Raw genomic sequence first — 19,005 nt, forward strand, 5'->3', positions numbered from 1 at the left:
TTCTTAAATTCGTTGATTCCCTTATACATGTCCCGGGTGTTTTTATTTTTACTATTATCTTCAAGTTCCTTAATTTTAGCTTTCAGAAAATCGCGTTTCTTTGTTCTAAAAGTTCTGGAAGTTTCCCGCCTGATATCTGCGAAATTTTGTGTAGTTATTTCATTCGGATTTTGTAGCCAGCGTAATTTTGCCTGTTTCCTCTTCTCTGTTAGTTTTATGCATTCCTGGTCAAACCATGGTTTTTTTCCTACATATTTCCGCGTGTCCCAATTTTTCTTTTGATGAAATTTTAATGCTATCTGTAATTTCAATCCAGGTATCCTCAACACTAGTGCACTCCGAATCTTCTAAAGCCGAGAATCTATTCGAAACTTCAATCTGGTATTTCTCTCTTACCTGGCTCTCTTCTAATATCTTTAAATTGAATCTCTCCGTTTTCGGACAATGAATATTACCTTTATTCAACGATAACCTCTCTTGTATTATCGCTACTACCAGGTAATGGTCAGTGTCACAATCAGCCCCTCTAAACGACCGGACATCAATTATGCTAGATTGCCTTCTTCTATCTACTAAAACGTGATCAATTTGATTATGTGTTTTCCCGTCTGGTGATGTCCAAGTGTATGAATGTCGCGATGTGGGAATTTTGTACTCTTCACGATTAGGTTTTTGGATGTTGCAAAGTTCACGAATCTAACACCGTTGTCATTACTTTCCTTATGCAGACTTTCGTTCCCTATAATCGGTTTGAAAATATCCTCTCGTTCTACATTCGCATTGAAATCCCCTAATAGAATTTTCATATGGTATCGCGGGAGTTAGTCAAATATCCGTTCCACTTCTTCGTAAAAATTGTCTTTTATATCGTCATCCTTATCTTCAGTTGGGGCATGTACATTTAAAACAACAATATCACACCACCGTCTCTTAAGAGTAATAAAAGAAAGTCTGTCAGTAACAAATTCAACCCGTGGTAATATACGTTTATGAACGAAAAACCCTGTTCCTAACTGGTGATTTTTATTCCCTTCCCCGTAAAATAACGTAAAATTTCCGGAATTCACAGATCCATTTCCTTCCCACCTAACTTCCTGGACTCCTACTACGTCCATCCTGTATTTCTCTAACTCACTCGTTACGGATTTTAACCCGCCTAACCTATAAAGACTCCTAATATTCCATGTTCCAAATCTCATGTCCATTTTTTTTTTCTTTTTTGCTGAGGTCGTGCCAAGTTATCAGTCCTTGTCCGAGGCTTTTGTGAATATTTCTGAACAAGTGTTTTTTTTTTTTTTTTTTTTTTCAGGATGAGGTTGTTAGCCCTACCCAAACCCCCAAGCTGGAGGACCACTCCTAGTCGGCTGTCCGCGACTGCTTATTCAGTATATTCGCAGCTAACCTCTATATCTAGAGGCCTTCTCCTTGATCCGCAACCTGAGGACGCGCCATGCCGTGGTGACAGGAAAAAAAATATTTGCCCTCGTATGCTGAAATACAAGTTTCTTGAACAGATAAAAACTGTAAAATATTTTCAAAATTGTTTCTTCGATTTCTACTTGCTTGTTCGTGTTTGTTACGAGTAACATACAGGGTAGAATTCAGAAGAAATTAGCCTCACTTTATACTGACGTGTGCGCACCCTGCAGCGTGCTCCGCTTGCTAGCGACGGTGGTGGTGGGTGTTGGCTTCACAGTGCAACGCGGGTCAGTTGGCTCCCAGCTTTCGGAGCGGTAGCATCGGCCTTAACAGTAGCCCCTATACGGTGGTGCGTGACACGGCGATATGGAAAGTTCGTTAGAACAACGCTACGCAATCAAATTTTGCCTCCGGTTGGGCAAGTCTCCTTCCGAAACGTTCGTCATGCTTCAACAGGCGTTTGGAACTGAGTATCTGTCCTATTCTTAAATCAAAAAGTGGCTCAAGGCTGTTCGTGAGGGCCGGGAAGAAGTGACTGACGAACCCGGTCTGGACGCCCGTCGTCGGCCCGTACTGACGTGAATGTGCAGCGAGTGCGTGAGTTTTTGAACACGGACCGACGTTTAAGTCTCTACCAAGTAGCAGAAGCCCTGAACTTATCGGAGACAACGGTGCAACGCATTGTTACCGAGGACTTGCACATGCGGAAAGTCTGCGCGAAACTTGTGCCGAGAGGTTTGACTGAAGAACAGAAATGGAACCGAGTGTTCCGATGCGAAGAACTGCTGCAATTATGTGAAGGCGATCCTGCCTTTCTCGAAAAAGTGATAACCGGCGATGAAACTTGGACTTTTCAGTACGATCCAGAAACAAAACGACAAAGCGCTAAGTGGTACACCTCAAACTCACCCCGTCCCAAGAAAGCGCGGATGAGCAAATCGAAGACGAAGACAATGCTCATCGCCTTTTTCAGAGTGACGGAGATCGTCCACTACCAGTTTGTTCCGCCCGGACAGACCGTGAACGCTGCTTACTACCAGGAAGTCCTGAAAAGAAGCGTCGCGGGCAAGCGCAGGGACATCAAGGACAGCTGAAGCTTCAGCACGATAACGACCCCCGTCACACCGCCTTCATCGTCACCGACTACCTGGTCCGAGTCAACGTTCTTGTGGTACCCCAGCCTCCCTACAGTCCGGAATGTTGCCTCCTTACTTCTTGTTTCCGCGCTTAAAATCAGCGCTGAAAGGAAAACCTTTCTACTCCATCGAGGACATCAAAGCAAATGTCAAGGCAGCCCTTGCAGCCATCCCGGAACAGGCCTTCGGGGAAGCCTTTGAGTCATAGAAAAGCCACCTACAGAAGTGCATTGATGCAGGAGATGCCTATTTTGAAGACTCTATTAGTCAGTTGTACCGATCAGCTCAATAAATCTGTCGTTTTGATCAAAGGCTCACTACTTTTGAATCCTACTCTGTATATACGGGGTGTCCCAGGAGGAAGAGGCAATACTTCGGAAAATGATAGTATGGGTGATTCTAAGCAAAAAAAAGTTCATATGAACATGTGTCCTAATCTCGACGGTTTTAGAGCTACAGGTTGTGAACCATTTTTGACTTTAAACTGCATATTGTTCACCCTGTAGATATTCTACAGAGAGAAGGGAAAGCGGATTTGAAAGGTGATTGTATGGGCTTTCCAATGGTATGCAATATGTAGCAGTGGTGTCTTTGGAAGAGACGTTATTGAGGGATATTTGGGATTCAGTGTTGCCATCCAATTTCTTGAAATAACCTTAACTTTCCCAAATTCCCCTCAATAGCTTCCCTTCCAAAGATACCAATGCCACATATTGCATACCATTCGAAAAGCCATTCCATCACCTTTCAAATTGGCTATGTCTTACCTCTGCAGATTAAATACAGGGTGAGCAATACGCAACATAAATTCGAAAATGGTTCACAATCTGTAGATCGTTGAAATTAGGATGTTCATATGAACTTTATTGCTTAGAATCACCCTTACTACCATTTCCCCAAAATATTGCCCCTTCCTCTGGGACACCCTGTATATTTCATTGGCAGTTGTTTGTTCTTTCTTCGTTTCAAAGAACAATGTTTGAGAGTAAATATTGAGATTATAAATTTTCCGTGTCTAAATTGAGAACACAATTACGAGTTCCTGCTGACAACTAGCGCCACCCATAAATGAAGTAAATTATATACATGATTAATTTTTATTGTATCATGCATGCAATGTCTAATGTATACACAGGCCAAGTTACATCAACATCACTCAATAGCTGCTGCGGGATAAATAATTTTTTTGCTACTCCCTCACAGACGAGGAACGCTAGCAAACTTCCGAGATATGGGTCTGGATATGCAAAATTTTATTATAGCTATTACTTTTTTTTAAAAGTATTCCCCATGACGCTCCACACGAAGTCTCATCCATCTGAACCAATTCTGGAAGCATTGGCGCCAGTGTGCTTTAGGCACTGTATTTAACTACTCTGTGTAAGCAGTGACAGTATCTTCAGGGGAAAGAAATCTACGTCCACGAAGTTTATCCTTCATCATAGGAAACAAGAAAAAGTCACATGGTGCCAGGTCAGGACTGTAGGATGGGTTTCTAAGAAGTGAGTTCAACTGGTGTTTGCTGAGTAAGCAGATGCATTGGCATGGTGAAGCATGATTCCCCGCAGACCAGTTGTTGGTCGTCTCTTCTGGATTTTCTAGAACACTTCTGGAAGACAAACATTTATGTACTATCTCGCTGTAACTGTTCGTTGATTTTTCAAAAGAATTGTGGCCACATGTCCACTTGGTGAGAAAAATGTTGCTACCATTTTCTTTCCAACACTTCTTGATCTTTTGACTTTCATGGGTGCTTCTTCGCCACGAAACAACCACACAGATGATCGGCGCTTTGTTTCGGGATCAAATTGATATATCCATATTTCGTCACCAGTAACTATGTGTGACACCCTCCCAGACTCACCATTGTTAAATTTCTGGAGCATGTCTTGACACCATTCGACACGAGTCTGCTTCTGAGCATCTGTCAAGTTATGGGGGCACCCAACGTGACGAAACGTTCCTCACACGCAGGTGTTTGTGTAAAATGTTCGAAACACTCGGCCAACTAATACCAAGGGCACACTCAATGTCACTGTAGGTCACACGCGCATCTTCCCTGATTATCATCTCCACAGCCAACAGCGCCGACTTTCCAAAATTTATGTGGGTGCATATCAATGATGGGACGTGTTATATCTTTTCAGGAGATTCTCAATATTTTTTATTTCCTTTTAGTTAAAATGTTTTATAAATACTGTCATAAAGGACTGAGCTCGATTCTATTCACATATAGTTTCTTTTGGGGAGGGGGCTGCCTTTGATTAGGCCAGAGACAAACGCAGAAGGGCGGAGTGTGTTGCTTGGTTGCCTTTGCACAAATACATTTGAAACAATTATGTTGTAGAGGTTAGAGGCCTTATGCAGAATCGTTCTGAAGCGCGATTAGTGTCATACTAAAGAGTGCGACTAACATAGGTTTCCTGCAGAACTCAGGCCTTTAGTATCATGCTAATTATACTTCAAAACGACTCTGTATAAGGCCGTAGAAGTTTTAGCTTCCATCTCAATGTTTTAATTGCTTATTATTTTTTATAATAATTGCTTAGTAATAATATTATTATTATTATTATTTTGTTTCTATCAAACTAAAAATCTTGTGGGTGCTGGAGCCTCGGAGCACCCATGTTGTCGGCGTGCATGTCCACACCATCAATATTTTCTTGCGTGACAGCTGTGGACGACCTCCCACTGCGCCCCTCATCAACGAGCGTTTAAATTCAGCATACTATAGTGCGTCCAGTAAGAGAACGTCTCTGACAGCTTGCAGTGACATTGCCACTACTCGCGTGTCAAGGATTTGTCGGTGCAATTGTAGTGGCAATTTAATTAATGGCATAAGACAGAGTGATCGCGGTTGGTAACACTGGTATCAAAGTAGGGGCTGCAATGTACCACCGCATGTGGTAAAAAACGTCAGAGACCATCTCTTGTTGGCCGTGCTATAGCGAAAAACTGTTGCATGTGATGGGCACTGTCCCCAAATGCAGCACAAATGTTCACGCTACTGTGAGTTATTTAAACCACCTTTTTTGGGCGTACGAAATCATTGCACGAAAACCTCTCCTTTCCAACTCCAAGGCTGAAGCTCAACTAACAACAAATGCAGCAACTTGGCAACACTGCTTTTCGTAATGAGTGGCGTGATTGTTATGAAACTGGTTGAGTTCACTTGTAAAAGAGGGGAGTTCTCTATTTTTTTTTTCACTTCCTACGTTCCAGTTGTCCACATCTCAAAACTTTCCTAGAGTCCCTCGTATCATAAAGATCCACATTGTGGCCTGGAACATATCATAACAACAAGTAAACACACACACAAGAGTTAAAATATCAGCTCATCATTTAATTCTCAAAAGTATTTTTCCAGAGACATTTTATTTTTCGGCTATAATGCCATTGACCTTGGAGGGATGAATGGCACTGATTAAATGATATAGCTTTCAAGTAGAGCATGAAATACCAAATTGTCGACCAAATAATTTAGCTAGGCGATAGGTATCTTGCCTTTACTTTATCTTTAAATTCTGATCTGGCTACTAGATCGAGATCTGAAATTTCGTGCTCCGCTTTAGAACATTCTGTGGAATTTGTCTACGAGTTCACAGTTGTTTTTCAAATTCTAAACAAAAAAATCCTGAAGTGAATCAAAAAGTAAATTTATTCATTGAAAGTTCTAATATTTGACAGATTAAATATTGTATTGTACAAGAATTCACTTTACATTATGCATAAAATAAGGTTATTTAATGTGTACTCTTTTTGACCTACTTCTTAATTTCCCAACCGTAGTTTGGAGTTTATTATTTTGTTCTTCTAAGAGTTTTATTCTCATCGCATTTGCTTTTATCTGCCCCTCCATATCTTCCACAACATCACCGCTCCCTATCAAAAACAATATGAATACAAATTAAAGATTTATATTTTACTACTTCAATAAAAGGACTATCTGGGTGGGTAAATTCAATTGTTTTGTAATGACCCACCATATAAACTTTAAGTTTAATGTTGGTTCGAGTAAAAGTGTGGGTAGCTGATTCACAGGGGCGGATCCAGAGGAGTGCGATCGCCCCCCGCCCCAAAAGATGAAACTTTTTTTTATTTTATATATAAATAAAACCCATTCCACAGTTTGGAGCTCTTAAAAGTATCTCTAAGTAGCAGTATTACACCCCACCGCCCCCCCCCCCCAGAAGTCCGTCCTGGATCTGCCCCTGCTGATTCATAACATAATAGTGGCAGAGACTTACGCTAATTTATGGTAGAACGTATAGAGCTAGTGTGTGATTAATTGAAAGGATGATGTAATAGACATTATAAAAAACTTATTCATACTAGTCAATTTGTATGTTCTTTATGAATGACCATAAGATAGAGACTTTGGAAATAGGCCTCTATAAAGATAGTTACCATGCTGAACTCGGCCAAGACGAAAATTTGCTGTTATGAGACTTAAATATAATCCGATGAATGACTTGACTATACAAGTGAGTGTCAGTATGGCTGTTATAAGGGCACATGACGAGTGCATGATCCCAAGCATACTTTGTTCTTACCTTTTGTGAAAGACAGAATGCCAATGTGAGCATAAGAGAATCAGCTTCTGTATGAGGAACAAATTCACAAACCCAGAAACTTAAGGTACTTCTGGATTCAAAGAATAATGAAGATTTGTTTGTGTAATCTCCAACTCAACACAAATGTCTTCTCAAATAAGATGAAGTGGATAACGTGGCAAGAAGTGGATAACGCCAACCAATCAGAACTGTGTTTCTCGTTTCTACTTCCGGGAGCATTACTCTTCCGAGCTAGTCCTGGAAGAACATGGCCCCTAGTGATTATTTCCTCTTCCGAAACCTGAAGAAACACCTGCGGGGACAACGTTTCTCGTCGGGCAACGAGATCCAACAGGCTGTTTGGTAGTGGCTTGTAGGCCATGACTTTTTTTTCTCTCTGAGATTTCTTTGCTCCTCACAAAACGGCGATGGTGCATGGCCCTCCATGGGGACTACATCGAAAAACAGTGACGACGAGGTAAGCCTATCTGCATTCCTTCCTGTCTAAGTAGATAACTTATTGGATCACCATCAATTTTGGCAAAGATACAGAGGGTCAAAAATTAGGAATCGAGTTCGTTGCTGAAGGCGATCCATCTATCGGTGATAGAAATCAACCTTTTCCGATTTTAACAATGATCACTATAAAACAAAAACGGTACCGTAAATTGGGGTGACTTCGGACATTTTTTAAAGTTTTTTTTAGTTTATGTTTGTAATAATTATAATACCATAATGGAAAAAATAATATATATTAGTCAAGGCTTTACTTATCATTTGATGGCCAGCAAAGAAAGTAGACATGGTTACAACAATAGTAAAAAAAAACATAAACGATGTCCGGAGTCACCTCACATTATGGGGCTGCTTCGGACACTATTTATTTTTAATGTATTTCCGATTTATGTGCATCAACAGGAGTGTATTCGGACATAATTTGTTAAGTATATTATACGGGGTGATTAACTTTTAATTGACTTTTTAATAATTGTTTTTAGGTTTCTTTTTATTTATTTTACATTTATTGTTTTCATTTCAGGATTATGCTTTATTTCAATTTACAATGATGATGAAACCAATACGGGTAGTGTTAAAAAAACAAGGAAATCTATATATATAAAAGAGAACGTACAATTCTTTGTCCGCTCATCACGCTAATACGGCTGAACCAATTTCTTTCATTTTTGGGGGGTTATTAGGATTTGGACCCTAGATGGTTTTTATCATATCACTTTAATTTTTAATTACCAGTGTCTTGAGATAATTGACCATTCAAGTGTCCATAACGTACAAATCCTTTGTTATTAGTTCATCATAGGTAAAAATAAACGTATTTATATGCAACCCGCATGACCGTGTCACTCGGCGGGTTAACATAAATGACAGGCGATATACAGCGGAAAATAGCTTGAATCTTCTGTTTAAAATTTTTTAATTGATTTGCTTATTTTTACAGACACTTTTACAATATGCCAGCACCGGGATGACCGCAGCGAAGCGGGGCGGGTTAACATAAATGACAGGCGATATAATGTTAAGATTTACTGCAATCTTCTATGGTTTTTATCATATCACTTGAAAGCGAAAAAGTAAAAATTATCTAAGTAACAAAGTTTATTGCGTTCCGGGGTGACCGCAGCGAAGCGGGGTGAACGCTGCTAGTTAGACATAAGAAATTTGAGATTGACAAAAGAAAATACACATTTTTTACTTACATGTAACACATTTATATTGCTTTCTGGGAAACTCTGCACACTGTTCGTGTGCCCATCCTTTGCAAACTTGACACCTGACCCACTCTTCTCCAGGCTTACTTCGCGACCACAGCTCACTGCAAACAATGCATGGGGTATCTTCTGAGTCACTGGCTTTTGACGTGTCCCTTATGAGTTCTGGGTGTTTACATCCTCTCTTTACAATCACCTTGGATTTGCCAGGGTCATCTGTGAAATTTGTCTCATCGTAATTTATTATATTTGATGGTGGTACGCCATCCAGAACTTCTTCCAAATTGTCGAAATAGTTGTTTAGCATCTCACAATTAACAGCAGCACGAAATCGTTTTACATTTTCTCCAAATCTATGTGAAAGTTCAGGGTGGCGCTGAAGAAATAACTTGCACCATTCGGAACCTGGGCAATTATTCCTAAATCGCTTTTCTACTCTGCCTACTCTGTTCAAGTAGCCCTGAACTATGAGCTGAACGTCTGATATTCGACACGGGAAACCCCATTCAGCGCATTTCATGAGTCCCTGTACAAGCTGTTCTTCTTCTTTGAATGTCAAACACTTCTGACCTCCATGGTGACCTGGATGCTTGTTTCTTAGTTTGTCAGAAAGGGTACTCCTTGGTACCTGATACTGTCTGGCAGCTTGCCTTATTGATACTTTCCTCGAAAGGACCGCACTTACGGCCTTTTGTAAATTTTCACTGCTGTAATGTCGATAGGGCCGACCCACTACAATTTTCTTATACACTCGTACCATGTCCAAAGTCACCTCACACTTGGCTTATAATTCAAATTAACGTTCTCAGCTGAACCTCTCTAATGATTACATTTGAACTGACTGGCTAAATTTAATACCGAACACCAGGTGCGTACGAACGGATATTCGACTTAAGTTGACATTCGGCAAAGGCTTCCCAACAAAGAGGTTTTTCAGCCACGCGGTAACAATAGAAAATATTATCGGCAAGAACAAAGACTATTTTTCAAGGGTTGGTGCCAACAATAGAACTTATAATAACTGAAGTCGGTAAAACCAACAATACAGACTTGATTGTAATGCATTGTGGTTTATTTGAAGCACGACAGCAATGAGAGAGAACATTAAAACTCGTAGGCGTCATAATGTCCGAAGTCGCCTCAGTTTACGGTAATAGATAGCGAGAAGCGGTTTCCTGCAATTGATTAAGCGTCCTAAGAATACATTCCATCTCTATCCTTAACTCTCTTCTAAAACCGGAAGTGATAGAAATCCACTACAACTTCCGGTTCAATATTAATCTACATAGAGCAAAAACTACACGGCATAGAGAGAAGCTATTTTCTTAATCGATCTAGCATTCTAATAATAGGTATGATATTTTCTCTTAATCTTCTATTAAAACCCGAAGAGAGAGAGAGCAAAAACGGATAGGGAGAAGGGTGTTCTGCAGTCAAGTGTCCCATTATGTTTCATCTTCACTTTAATATATCTACTAAAACCGCAAGTTGTAGATATCTATTACTTCTTACGTTTTCAATATTAATTGTGAAAATATCACGTTATACAAACCAAATTGCTTCACGTAGTATACATGTGACACTATTACTGTTATTTATATATCCTCTCCTCAAAATCTAAATTACATTCATGTTGTTGACATAAGGCACATAATATTAGAAATGTTGAAGTTAGTATTATGAAAAAAAGGTTCGAGATCTTCATACTCTCCATCAGAGAATAACCATTGCAGCGGCTGCTAAGAGTCCTTATATGTGAAAGAGAATTTAAAGAACCATGGATTTGTTTTTAAGGGGGCAGACTACTAAATATTTTTCAAAAGTTAACAATTTTAATTTTGCCCGTTTTTCGTAAGTGAAAAGAGATAATGAAATGTAACTTACCGCGATAATAGATAATATTCTACATCCGAAAATACGAATCAGAAGAATTTTCAGTGTAGCCATCTATTGACCAGAATTTGAATTACCCAAAAATCTATGTTAAGGCAGCGACTAGAAAAATGGTCCCTTGTTAACTACTTTTTAAATAATGTTTGTATTTATTTTGAAATAACTTATTTGTTTTGTAATAATTTATGTAAGTTATTACAAAGTAAATATAAATATTATTTAAAAAGTGGTTAACAAGGAACCAAGACAACATGATAAGTCATCAATTACCGTTGAATTCATTTTTCTGGTCGCTGCCTTAACATAGATTTTTGAGTAATTCAAATTCTGGTCACACACTGTAATTTCTATGGATGGCTTCACTGAAAATTCTTATTCGTATTTTCGGATCTAGAATAACAATATCTATTATCGTGGTACGTTACATTTCATTATCTTTTTTCACTTACGAAAAACGGGCAAAATGAAAATTGTTAGCTTTTGAAAAATATTTAGTAGTCTGGCCCCTTAAGTGAGTTTCGTTTACATTGTGAGAGTGTGGTAGACTTCCAAGTCATAGGGGTCCAATAGTCTAACCAGAAATCATATTTTATCAGTTCCAGTTTCAATAAGCGGATGAAAGGAAATGATAGAGCCTACTGTTGACCTAGTGATGCTGAATCTATATCAAAAACAATTTCTCGACATCTGTTGCCATTTTTTTTTTTTTTTCTTTGTGAAGATCCAATATGAAAACCGAAAGCCATAGATTCTACAAAGTCCGTTTTTACAATTTCCGGGAGAATTAAGATTGTAAACATATTTACAAAGAATCATAGTTCATCCACAAGTTCTCTATCAGATTTAAATATGGCGATTGTTTCTAGGTAGTGAGGTATATTATACAGGGTCCACTTTCAAACATTGTAAGCTTTATCTTTCGAGTTTGGAACGTTTACCTACCACCCAACCCAAGCTTTTGAATACTTTGCCTTAAATTCTCTTTAAGATGTAAACATAAATGTTCACTGCCATTATCCATCGATAACATAAATATTACCAACCCCATTTGCACGTACACAAACCCAAACTAAACAAAACTGTGACCGTGTTTAACAGTTTAATCGTGTTTAACATTAAACAAAACTATGACCGTGTAAGACAATATTCTTCTTATTGAGAGGGGAAAAAAAAACTCATTCTTGTTTCTGCACTGTGTTGTTGATACTCATCACTTCGAAACATATTTATCTTTGTCTTACCCGAGGGAATTGCGTTATTTGAAAATTCCAAGGCTTCATTTTGAAACTAGCTGAGCTTTTGCTCCCATTTATCTTTGAAATGAATATCCTTTCTTTTTTCTTCTTTCTTGGTACACATTCCTGTAATCTTCCACTTGCAATCACATTTCTTACACTGGGAGAGTGATGTAGCCAATTCTCTTGAACTTATTCGTGAAGTTTTCTCAACGTGTCTGATTATCTAATTTTCATTCCGAGGATTTAACTTCCTTGGTCGACCCGAATGAGTTTTATTTGCGTGTCAAGTTCCTTTTTTGCATAATATATCCAACAGCAGAGCACGGTATGCCCAAAATACGGCCTAGTTCTCGGTAACTTTTACCCTTCTCTAGTAACGGTAAAATTAGCCTCCGTTTTTATTGTCTTCTCCGGATTGGTGGTTTTGATTTTAGCTTCAAAATGATATTAATACTGTGTTGACTGACCTGCTGTATCATGGGAACCTTTGGTCATTTACTTTTTACGTCACAATGGGATTTTTTAAATAATTTTCTTGCGCTTACTTTACCTCACCAGCTTTGTTACACCGTATGAAATATATTCCTATATGAAGTAAGAAATAATAGTTATACTGTGAATGTTATGAAACACAGTGTGAAATGCTGTATACTAATTAACAATATCCATTAATGGGTTTGTAGTCAACTGACTTCTCAAGTTCTATACTACTTTTATTCTCGTCTTTTCAACTGCCCAAATACTTATTTTACCCACTATACAGGGTGTTTCAAAACAACACTGACAACGTTTGAGAGGTGATTCCTGACACCAAGATAAGACAAGAAGTATAGATCAACCTGAGTGCACAAATGCTTCCTTTCGGCTGCCGAAAACATGAAAAAATAGATATAGTTAGTGAGTACTTCAAATTAAACACCCACAGCCAAACTCCTATAAAAATTGTTGTCTGTGTACCCAGGGGTGCCCACAAGGGGGGGCTATGACGCAAACTGCGTCATTGAAATATTTGGGGGGGTTAAAAGTCTATATAAATATGTTTGAGGAGGTGTAAAAATTAATCGAAATTTTTTTTTTCATGGAAGAACACCTACGGATAGACAATTGAGGGGGGTGCGTCATGGACATGGGGGGGTGAGCACCACTGGTGTACCTTAGGATTCTGAAATATGTATTTTTGGATAGCGCACATATTAGTTCCTAAATGAAGGTTTGGTCCGACTACGTTACGTCCCATAATTTTGGAGCAATGGACCTGTAACTTTCACTTTTTCGTATATTCGGCAGCTTATAACTCCGAAAGGAAGCATTTGTGCACCCAGGTTGGTCTATACTTTTTGTCTTATCTTGGCGTCAGGAATCACCTCCCAAACGTTGAGTAGTAGGGACCCCCGTTGGCCCGAATGACTCATCCTCACTCTCTTTTATGACCGGGGTGAAAGGTCAATGACCTTGGCCCGGGGTCAATGACCTAGGACCACCCCCTCTAAATTTTGGCAGGGGTACCATGCCCCACCCCTAAATTTTGGCAGGGGTACATAGGACCACCCCCCCTTAAATTTTGGAAATTGCCAAATCTAAAAATTGGGTATGGTAGCCTAGGACCATAGTATGTACCTCTATCAGTATTGGGTGTCTATGTCGTTCCCTTTCATGGGTAAAAAATTGCCAAAAATTCAAATTTCGGGGTTTTTTGACCTAATTTATCCCCTTTGATGAGGTATTATTACCCTATATAGTTATATGGGCGTATACAGGGGTCCATTACCTTTCATAAGACATGGGTATATTAATGCACCCCTTGAAAAATTTGGGAGGGGTACCTTGGCCCACCCCTTAAATTTTGGAAATTGACCAATTTAAACATTGAGTATTATAGTACAGGACCATAATATGTATCATGATAAATTTGGGCGGTCCACCTTGTTTCCTTCTAGGGGTAAAAAATTGCCACCAAAAATATAAACGTAAGCAATACGTTGTACCACGTGTTTGGTTTTCGACCTAATTTATCTCCTTGGATGAGGTCCTATTACCTTATATAGTTATATGGTCATGTATAGTGGTACATTATCTATCATAAGACATGGGTACATTGGTGAACCCCTTTAAATTTTTGGGAAGGGTACCTTGGCCCACCCCTTAAATTTTGGAAATTGCCCAATTTAAACATTGGGTATTATAGTACAGGACCCTAATATGTATTATGATAAATTTGGGTGGTCCACCTCGTTCCCTTTTAGGGGTACAAAATTGTCAAAATATAAACGTAAGCAATACGTAGTACCACGTGTTTGGTTTTTGGTCGATTTTATCCCCTTTGATGAGGTGTTATTATCCTATATGGTTATATGGTCATGTATAGGGGTCCATTACTTTTCATAAGATATGGGTATATTTGTGCACTCCTTTGAAAATTTGGGAGGGGTACTTTGGCCCACCCCTTAAATTTTGGAAATTGCCCAATTTAAACATTTGGTATTATAGTACCGGACCCTAACATGTATTATGATAAATTTGGGTGGTCCACCTCGTTCCCTTCTAGGGGTACAAAATTGTCAAAATATAAACGTAAGCAATACGTTGTACCACGTGTTTGGTCTTTTGGCCCAATTTATCCTCTTGGATGAGGTTTTATTACCTTATATGGTTATGTATAGGGGTCTATTCCCTATCATAAGACATAGGTACATTTGTGCACTCCTTTAAAAATTTGGGAGGGGTACTTTGGCCCACCCCTTAAATTTTAGAAATTGCTCATTTTATATATTTGGTATTATAGTACTGGACCCTAACATGTATTATGATAAATTTGGGTGGTCCACCTCGTTCCCTTTTAGGGGTACAAAATTGCCAAAATATAAACGTAAGCAATACGTTGTACCACGTGTTTGGTTTTGACCTAAGTTATCCCCTTGGATGAGGTCCTATTACCTTATATGGTTATATGGTTATGTATAGGGGTTTATTCCCTATCATAAGACATTGGTACATTTGTGCACTCCTTTTAAAATTTGTGAGGGGTACCTTGGCCCACCCCTTAAATTTTAGAAATTGCTCATTTTATATATTTGGTATTATAGTACTGGACCCTAACATGTATTATGATAAATTTGGGTGGTCCACCTCGTTCCCTTTTAGGGGTACAAAATTGCCAAAATATAAACGTAAGCAATACGTTGTACCACGTGTTTGGTTTTGACCTAAGTTATCCCCTTGGATGAGGTCCTATTACCTTATATGGTTATATGGTTATGCATAGGGGTTTATTCCCTATCATAAGACATTGGTACATTTGTGCACTCCTTTTAAAATTTGTGAGGGGTACCTTGGCCCACCCCTTAAATTTTAGAAATTGCTCATTTTATATATTTGGTATTATAGTACTGGACCCTAACATGTATTATGATAAATTTGGGTGGTTCACCTCGTTCCCTTTTAGGGGTACGAAATTGCCAAATTTTAGTACAACCACGTGTTTGTTTTGGCTCAATTTATCCCCTTGGATGAGGTCCTATTACCTTATATGATTATATGGTTATGTATATTGGTCCATTCCCTATTATAAGACATGGGTATATTGATGCACCCTTTAAAAATTTGGGAGGGGTACTTTGGCCCACCTCTTTATTTTGGAAATTGCCCAATTTAAACATTTGGTATAATAGTATAAGACCCTAATATATATATATATATATATATATATATATATATATATATATATATATATATATATATATATATATATATATATATACTATAAATTTGGGTGGTTCATCTCGTTCCCTTTCATGGGTACGAAATTGCCAAATTTTAGTACAACCACGTGTTTCGTTTTTGACCTAATTTATTCCCTTGGATGAGGTCCTATTACCTAATATGATTATATAGTCTTGTATAGGGTCCATTTTCTATCATAAGACATAGGTACATTGATGCACCCCGGGAGGTGTACCAGAGCCAATCCCTTAAATTTTGGAAATTTTTCAATTTAAGCATTCGCTATCATAGTACATGACCTCAATATGTATCATGATAAATTTGGGTGGTCCACCTTGTTCCCTTTCATGAGTAAAAAAAAATGCCAAAATATAAACATAAGCAATATGTTGTATCACGTGTTTGGTTTTTGGCCCAATTTATCCCGTTTGATGCGGTTCTATTACCTTATATGGTTATATGGTCATGTATATAGGTTCATTTCATATCATAAGACATGAGTACATTGATGCACCCTTTAAAAATTTGGGAGGGGTATCTTGACTCATCCACTCAGTTTTAGAAATTGTTTTAATATAAGTATTTGGTATCTTCGTACAGGTCTTCAATATGTAGCACTATAAATTTGGATGGTCCACATCGTTCCCTTTCATGGGTAAAGAACTACCAAAAATCAAATTTCGGAGGTTATTGACCCCTTTGATAAGTATTTAGCACGTTATATGGTTTTTGGGAATTATCAAATAACATAATTCGGTAAACATTTTCTAGGACCCATTGGTGTTCCTCTTATGGCCAAATATTCAAAATTTAAAGGTTACTGAATAACTACAGGATTTATTACTTTTTCATAAGATACAGGTGTATTTGTGTACCAATCTTAAATTTTGGGAGGGGTACATTTTTTATTGTCATATCAATAATTGGTAATTGTTCTTAAAATTGGATAGTATCTCATTCATTGGGTAAATCATTATGATCACGTGATCAGTTATTGACCTATGATGGGATTAGGAGTCCAGGACATTGGTACATTTAAACTTTGTAGGATAATTTGAGAATGAGTCATTGGTATCAACAAAAACCTCTGGCAACATTGTGGTGCAATAGTACACGTCAGAATATGGGATTGTACTTGAAATGAAAAAACACAAATCATTGAAATGGATCATTTTATTACACTCCACATACATCCATACCAGATAAATTATCTGGATATTGTTGATACAATGTATTTTGAACTTCTTGCACTAGTTTGTCTTTAGCGTATACTTTTAATTCCAATTGAAGTCTTTTAAGGTCTATTGCAATATCAATTGGTGGAAACTCAATGTTCATTTGATCACAAATAAACTGTTTATCAATACAGGTATGCAGCCACGAACGATGTTGACAACCATCACAATATCTAGATACATGTTGTACAATATGCATGATACATTTTTCAAAATAGTACTTTTTCAGGAATATACTTGTTTTGTTGCACACTTCCACTGCATGTTTCACATACTGAAATACGCTGATGAATTTGTTCCATTCCGTTTGTGTTAGATACACCATGTTGCGAGGGACATGAAATGTACTCTTTTTACGTAACAGCACCATCTTCTCTTCGAGGACTGTACGCAGCACCACTTAATGATTTGAGCCTAATGATTTGACTATGGTCACATTTAGCTCATCATGAAAATAATCGTTCATTTGGTCGATTCGTGCCATTCTTCACAGGTCAGTTGTACACCAAATTGTTCTGCTTTGCCCAATCGAATCACAGGTTCAAATGTTCTAGCACTGATACCAATCATCACATGTTTTGTTTGAAATATATTTATTGGATAATAGCTTGCGAAGATGAACTCTTTATCGTTAGAAGTACACATCTTTCCTCCTGAAACGCACTTGCTCAAATGATTTCGTGGGATGACAGTGTATTGGTTGATTTATAGTTATTGCTGACGTCATTGAAAAGAAATGTGCTGACGTTTGAATTCATGATTTCATCACAGTTGCTGACGTCATGCTGACCAACCAAATTCATACAACTATGTCTAATGTGCTGACGTTTGAATTACAATTGCTGACGAATCCGGCTGTGTACTAAATTCAAATTGATGACTTCGACCCAAGAATCCTTTGTAACATAAATATACAGATCCAGTATTTAAGAAACGCAGCAGTTCTTCTTGTTTTGATACTTCCATGGGTAAATATCTTGCTGGTAAAATTGTATTCTTATCATTTTCAAGCTTCACTACGATTCTTAATCCAAACTTTGTAGGGATCATTTGGCTAGCTAAGATTCTATAAGGTATATTTTGTTGTAAATCAGTAATCTTGGTAAATGATTTCATCACATCACGTGTGTTTAGAAACTGCAGACAAGTAGCCATGATGATGTTATTATGAATACTAACTCGAACGATGATGCAAAACTGATGACGTTGCATTATCATGTTCTGACGTGTACTATTGCACCACAATGTTGCCAGAGGTTTTAGTTCTAAACAGTTCCGGTTCTTTACTAATAAGTGCACAAACTTTAAAAAATGTCAAACCAAACTTTGAAACAAAATTTTTGAGATGAAAAATTTTGGAAACGAAAAATTCAAACAAAATTTTGAAACGAAAAAAAATTTCAAACAAAATTTTGAAAAAAAAATTCGAACATTTTTTAAACTTAAATTTCAAACAAAAAGTTTCTTAGTTTTGAAACGAAAAAAATTTAAACAAAATTTTGAAACAAAAATGTCAAAACAAAAAAATTCAAACAAAAAATTTTGAAACAAAAATTTCAAACAAAAATTTTTTAAACAAAACTTTAGAAACAAAATTTTCAAACTAAAAATTTCAAACGAAAAATTTCAAACCAAAGTTTCAAACAAAAAATTTTGAAACAAAAATTTCGAAAGAAAAATTTTTAAACTAAAAAAATTTCACGTTTCACGGTTAACCGTCAAACTTTATCCGGTTTTTAACTATTCGATTAACAAATAAACGGTTTTGATCATATTTATCAGTGAGTGCAAAACGTTGAATGAAACCAAGATTTTTAAATGTTAAACAAAACTTAAAACTGAATGCAGCAAAGATTTGCCGATATCAGATTGCACGAAATATAGTGATCAGCCAATCAGATTGCACGAAAGATAGTGATCAACCAATCAAATTGCATCAACAATAACTTTGTCAGTGTTGTAGCATGTATTCCCTTAAGACTATGAGTCATAAGATTCAATAAGGTTAGCTATGTATCCCTGTACACTACCTCATCAAGGTCTATCACGTGGTACATCGTATTGCTTACGTTTATATTTGGCTG

General features: G+C 37.6%; 1 protein-coding gene across 2 annotated transcripts in view; it reads right to left on the reverse strand.

Annotated features, from left to right (window-relative positions):
- Window positions 1-6,195: 6,195 nt before the first annotated feature.
- The window catches only part of LOC145693972 (uncharacterized), a 55,630-nt gene continuing 42,820 nt past the window's right edge, over window positions 6,196-19,005 (reverse strand). For both annotated transcript variants that reach the window (XM_081770131.1, XM_081770132.1), the window contains exon 9: window positions 6,196-6,437. In XM_081770131.1, coding sequence (XP_081626257.1) covers window positions 6,295-6,437 — 143 coding nt within the window. In that variant the 3' untranslated portion in view covers window positions 6,196-6,294. The remainder of the gene's footprint in view (window positions 6,438-19,005) is intronic.

Source organism: Thermobia domestica, chromosome 9 (genome assembly GCF_964235325.1).
Source record: "Thermobia domestica chromosome 9, izTheDome1.hap1.1, whole genome shotgun sequence".
Classification (NCBI taxonomy): domain Eukaryota; kingdom Metazoa; phylum Arthropoda; class Insecta; order Zygentoma; family Lepismatidae; genus Thermobia; species Thermobia domestica.